The 5,879-nt window shown below is 34.6% G+C and overlaps 1 protein-coding gene and 1 pseudogene across 1 annotated transcript; both read right to left on the bottom strand.

Annotated features, from left to right (window-relative positions):
• LOC107858131 overlaps positions 1-5,879 on the bottom strand; it is a 36,012-nt pseudogene that overhangs the window by 16,849 nt on the left and 13,284 nt on the right.
• On the bottom strand, positions 48-3,462 carry LOC107861189 (phospholipase A1-II 1). The gene is made up of 2 exons (XM_016706554.2): positions 1,119-3,462; positions 48-643 (listed from the first exon to the last, which is right to left on the bottom strand). Exons 1-2 carry the CDS (start codon positions 1,770-1,772, stop codon positions 59-61), a joined length of 1,239 nt encoding a protein of 412 aa, XP_016562040.2. The 5' UTR covers positions 1,773-3,462; the 3' UTR covers positions 48-58.

The following is a 5,879-nucleotide window of genomic DNA, read 5'->3' as shown; positions in this document are numbered from 1 at the left end:
TATATATATATATATATATATATATATATATATATATATATCTTTGCTGGAGAAAGAACTAAAATTCGTCATCTTCATGATCCACGAGAATCCAGGATCCATCTTGTTGTTGAACCATCCCTTTATTCTTCTCAACCCACCATGAAGTAGGTACATTGTATTCATCTTTTAACGCGTCCAAATGCTTGTTAACGAGTGAAATATCCCGTTCCACTTCTAGCTTGAATCCTCCTTTTGACCCTTGCGTTCCAGCAACTCCATGCAAGTAACATTCCATATTATGCCACCTTCTTTGATCTCCAGGACTTTTTAGATAGCCTGATTTCCTAGTGTCGATGATTAATTCGACACCAACATCTGAGTAGCCAAGCAACGGGTAATATGGAACTATATCTGGGGCATTTTGAATTCTCAGAGCTCGAAGATGTTCGAGTTTGGACAAGACATTCTTGAATTTTTCATCTCCCACTCTTGGACTTGCAAATAGAAATGCTGTGACCGGAAAGCCTTTGTTGATTCCATTGAAAACCATATCCCCTGCATTTAATGTTACGGCGGCTGCCCCCATGCTATGCCCTGTTACTGTTATGGTAACTTGCTCGTTTTTGTATAGTTCCACCAATCTTTGAACTTCACCAAGCACCTTAAATAGAACATGATTATTACTCTACCCAAACATTACTAATTATGGTAAATGTGAAATAAGATAATAAATGATTTCTGTTTTTTATCAAATATGTTGGAAACAAATTTAGTGTGTTAAAACGACTAGTATTTGGGACAATAATAATTTTTAGTGCGCTAATACTTAGAGATCTACTCTCTCCGTTTCATTTTACTTGGATCAATACTAAAAATCGATTTTCATGAGATTTACTATCATTTTTCCTCATACTATCTTAGTATTATATACTAACTACACAAAGTATAGTAGTAATCAAATTTAGAGTTCTATAATGTCATTTACAAAGTTAGTTTAGTAAAATACAATTCTAATAAAATTTCTCAACGTTTTGCCAAGTTAATATATATGGGCCAAGTAAAATGAAATAGTAGTAATTTCTAGCCCTTTTATTGCAAAACATTTTTGTTATTCCGTTAGAGCTCAATGGATTTACCTGGTCTCTAGCACTGGCCTTATTGAATGGTGATCGTGAATCTTCAGAAGTATAAAGGGAATACCAACCGTGATGAACTTTGGGTACAGAATTTTCACCAAAGATTATCGGGGCTGAAACTTGAATAAAATCAAAATCATTAAACCATTCCATAGTCTGAACACTTCCTCTCCAAGTAATCACTATATCTCTTCTTCCCAATGCGATTTTCCCCTCATCCGTAGCCACAGCAATAAAACCAACCCAATTTGACTCTTTACTCCAAGCTTCCCTCGACAATGATTTTATGATGAATGCTTCTGCAACTTGTATAGATGAAGTCGCGTAAATATATTTGGTTATCTCATATTTGAATGGATTGGACATCTCAATCCCCGTTTTAGAAAAGAGATTCTTCTTAGAATATCGGCAACTTCCAGCATACTTTGACATCTTGTCATTGTTGAAGGCGTCTCGAGTTGCTTGTACCATTTCTCCATAATGAATGAGGTACCGACGAAGATCATTGTCAAGTGGATCTAATAAGTCTTCCCAATTGTTACTCCCACTGAGAATTCTCCATCTTTGTGCTATATTGCCCATATTTTTGTTTGCATTTTGCATCTTTTCGATGGCTTCCCTTAGGTGTTTTCTTGGTTTGAAGCAGTTGAGCATTTTCCTCTTATAGTATTCTTCTTTCCTAAAGTTTATCGAAGCGAAGCGTGTGACTTAACTCCCTTGCTTTTAAATTCCTTTTTTCTTGTGTACAAATTTGATGTTTTTCCCATATGCCAATAATTTGTAATATGCCAATAATTTTGGTACATTTGACACAACTTTAATTTAAGGCCACAAGATTCAAAAGTTTCTTTATTTTCTTAAATTTTGTGTCAAGTCAAAGTAGATCATTCTTTTTAAAACGGAGAGAGTACCAAATTGCATCACTCATTTATCGTGAGAAGTTTTGCTTTTGCTATATCATTCTCTCAGGCCGTCACGTTGACATTGCCTAACAGAAATTTTATGCAATCAAGAAAGGAAAATGCTTGACATTTTCACAAGGCGAGGCAAGAATTCCATATGTTTCATTTTGAACAAACAATTCTCACTCATGTTTATGTGGAGAATATTCAAAAGTGTCCATTAGTTTTTACTCAATGATCTCTCTTGTCGTCCTTCGATAGTCATTGTCAACAAGCTGGTGGTAATAGATGTAGTACTACTAGTTTGTTAAAAAGACTAAGTTTTTTCATTGTCTTGAACTTTGACGCATATTTGCTTATACTTGGAGCACCAAATGTACTATAGCAAAAGCAAATGCATCACTAATTAAGGCTACCACATCATTTTTCTATTGAGATTATTTTAAAATCCACTTAAAGTGACTTTTTTAATGACGGAAGCAAAGTAAAATCCTAAGCGAAAAGGATGAAAAAATATCCAACTATTGAAAATGAATCAATTATACCCTCCATTTGATTTTGGGCTCAAAAATACCCTTGCTGAGAGTGAATAAGCTCATTTTACCTCTCAAAACTAACAACCGTCACGTCACATTATAACTCACATAAAATAATTTTGTTTCACTGAGTTGGAAATTCAATTATAAAAGGAAAGTCTAATTTTATTCCAAGGTGTTTTCCATCTCATTTCCAAAAAACAAGATGCAGACATAGGACAAGTTGCAGAACCACTTTTATCGTCTTCGAAAAACAAGTTGCAGACATGGAGAGAAAAAGAGAAACAAATTAGACTTCTGTCTGCAACTTGTTTCTTCGAAGATGATATAACTATCAAAACTCACATATAACTGTTGCCGGAGAAAATAATTGCACTGTTTCTACTGCTTCTAAAAGAAGAGAAATAAAGATAGTAGATGCACGCTTAAAGTCATCAGTCATATTGGGCCTTGTCATCTGTACGTGTCTTAGGGTTATTTTTATTTTTTCCATTCATGTATATATTTAGTTTATTTTTTATCTTCAGAATAAGTTAGAGGCGGTTTATGCAGAATATTCTAGAATGACAGCTCACAATATTCTTTTAGGTTTTTCTTTTTTAGTTTTTCTTTGTGTATAAATACGATGGCAATCTATATGGTATGACACACAATAATACGAAGAGAATTTTCAATTCTTGCTCTTTCATTCTTTGAAATATTTCATGGTATCAAAGCTTCTATAGAAGCATACATCTTCTTTCTGAATTTCTCTCAAATCATGTCTACTACTGTTGATGATTCTTCTTCATCAACACCCGTTAAAAAAGCTGGATCGGAAACATCTCTACAAGTGGACAATTGTCATCCTTATATCTTGTCTCCTTCCGATAATCCAGGTATGCTATTGCTGAACATAACTTTTGATGGTAGGTGCTATGGAAATTGGAGGAGAGGAGTGCTTATCTCGCTCTCGGCTAAAAACAAGCTTGGATTCATCACTGGAGATTGTAAATGCCCAGCTGGGGATTCACCACTGTTTGAACAGTAGAGGAGATGCAATGACATGGTCATTGCTTGGTTGTTGAACTCTCTTAGCAGGGAAATTTCTGAAAGCATAATTTACTCCCAGACAGCTAGGGAGCTTTGGATTGAGCTAGAAGATCAATATGGTCAAGCCGATGGAGTAAGGCTTTTTCAGTTGCAAAGGGAGCTCAATAATGTCAGTCAAGGTACTAATGATGTAGCAAGCTATTTTACCAAATTGAAAAGAATTTGAGATCAACTAAAAATCCTAAATACCTTTATGAATTGCAAATGTACTTGTGATTGTGGAGCAAAGACTCATATTATTAAAATGAATGAAGACCAACAACTAATACAATTTTTAATGGGTCTTAATGATGCTTTTACTGGTGTGAGAGGAAACATTCTCATGATGAAGCCTCTTCCCAGCACTGCTCAAGCTTACTCTATAATTTTGCATGAAGAATCTCAAAGGGAAGTTCATTCTAATAATTCCCTTACTATTGAATCGTCCGCCTTTATGATTTCTGGACAAAATTTGTCTACTACTAAGAATTCTAGAGAATACAGGGCAACGAGACAAGTAGGAAGTTCAAGTTCTGAGAATAAAAAGAATGATCTATTTTGCAAATATTGCAAGAAATGTGGACATCTCAAAGAAGACTGTTATAAATTTGTTGGTTATCCTGCACACTTTAAGTTCAATTGGCAGAGAAATGAAAATTTTGGGAGTTATCAAGCTAATGCAACCATCGAACAAGACTTCAACAAAGAAGGAACTGTCAATAAAATAGTCACCAATCAAGGATTCACTAATGAGCAATGTGAAAAATTGATTCAAATGTTTAGAACAGTACAAACAGGTTCTACAACAACAACTTCTGAGGCCAGTACAAATCTGGCTGGTATGCATTATGGTTTTCATGTCTTTACTTTTAGATCTTTCTTTTCTAAAATTACTAACCACATTTGGATCATAGATTCTGGGGCATCTCAGCACATGATATTTGATAAATCTTTACTGCACAATGTCTCAACTCTTTCTTATCCAATTTTAGTCACTTTGTCCAATTCCTGCAAGGTGAAGGTGGACTGTGTGGGAAGTCTACACCTTACTCCTGAACTTGAAATTCATAATATGTTTTTTGTACCCATATTTAAACACAATCTACTCTCAGTTTCTCAATTGTGTAATCAATTTGATTGTGACGTTATCTATTCTAAATCTACCTGTACAATGCAGGCCCCTTTTTTAAGAGGAACTGGTTCTTGGTGATATTTTAACAGGCCTCTATGTGATGAAGGATAACACATCCTATATGCAGGCTATTCCTCAGAAATCTTTATCTCCAGTTTCTTTGAATTCTAATCTAGAGTTTAAGTCTAGTTTGTCTTCTAAATCAACCTGTCAAAAGGATGATATTGTTTTAAGCAATGGTTCTACTGCTCTTTCCAGCAGAAATATCAATAAAAATATTCTTGGATATTCAGCTTCTTCCAGTATTATTTTGTGGCACAATAGATTAGGACACTTGAATTTTGATGCTATGAAGCACATACATTACCTGAAGTTAAATTGTCGTGAAAAAATGGAGTTTCCTTGTTCTATATGTCCTATGGAAAGACAAACCAAACCATCTTTTCCTAAAAGTACCATTGGAACAAAGTATTGTTTTGAACTAATCCACATAGACACTTGGGGGCCCTATAAGATTCCTACATATAAAGGAGAAAGATATTTTTTAACTATAGTAGATGATTTTTCAAGATGTACTTGGACTTTTCTTTTATCTACTAAGTCTAATGCACTCACTACTTTACAATGTTTTATATCTCTAATTGAAAGACAATTTTCTATCAAGATTAAGAGTATCCGATCTGATAATGCATTTGAATTGGGAACAGGGAATGATCCTAAAGAGTTTTTTCACTCAAAGGGTATTTTATATCAAACTTCTTGTGTGGAAACACCACAACAGAATGGTGTAGTTGAGAGAAAGCATAGACACCTCTTGGAAACATGTCGAGCTTTATTATTTCAGTCTCAAGCTCCTAAAAGATTTTGGGGTGATTGTCTTCTCACCGCTACATATTTGATCAATAGATTTCCATCCTCTATATTGAAACAGAAATCCCCGTATCAGGTTTTATTTGGAACTGTTCCCAATTATAATTTTCTTAAACCTTTCGGGTGCTTATGTTTTGTATCCAGTCTTTCCAGAAACAGGGACAAGCTTAGTCCCAGAGCTTTCCCTGGAATATTTTTGGGGTACAATCAGTTCATTATTTCAAGAAATGTCAGGTTTGTCGAAGATATT

The sequence above is a fragment of the Capsicum annuum genome, chromosome 2 (assembly GCF_002878395.1).
Source record: "Capsicum annuum cultivar UCD-10X-F1 chromosome 2, UCD10Xv1.1, whole genome shotgun sequence".
NCBI lineage: Eukaryota > Viridiplantae > Streptophyta > Magnoliopsida > Solanales > Solanaceae > Capsicum > Capsicum annuum.
This window is presented reverse-complemented; position numbering and strand designations above follow the sequence as displayed.

Bases quoted from the DNA above. Each gene is read 5' to 3' on its own strand.
- LOC107861189 (XM_016706554.2), bottom strand. From the start codon at position 1,772: ATGCTCAACTGCTTCAAACCAAGAAAACACCTAAGGGAAGCCATCGAA. The intron at 644-1,118 runs GTAAATCCATTG...GTTCTATTTAAG, and splicing joins AGGCCAGTGCTAGAGACCAG to GTGCTTGGTGAAGTTCAAAG.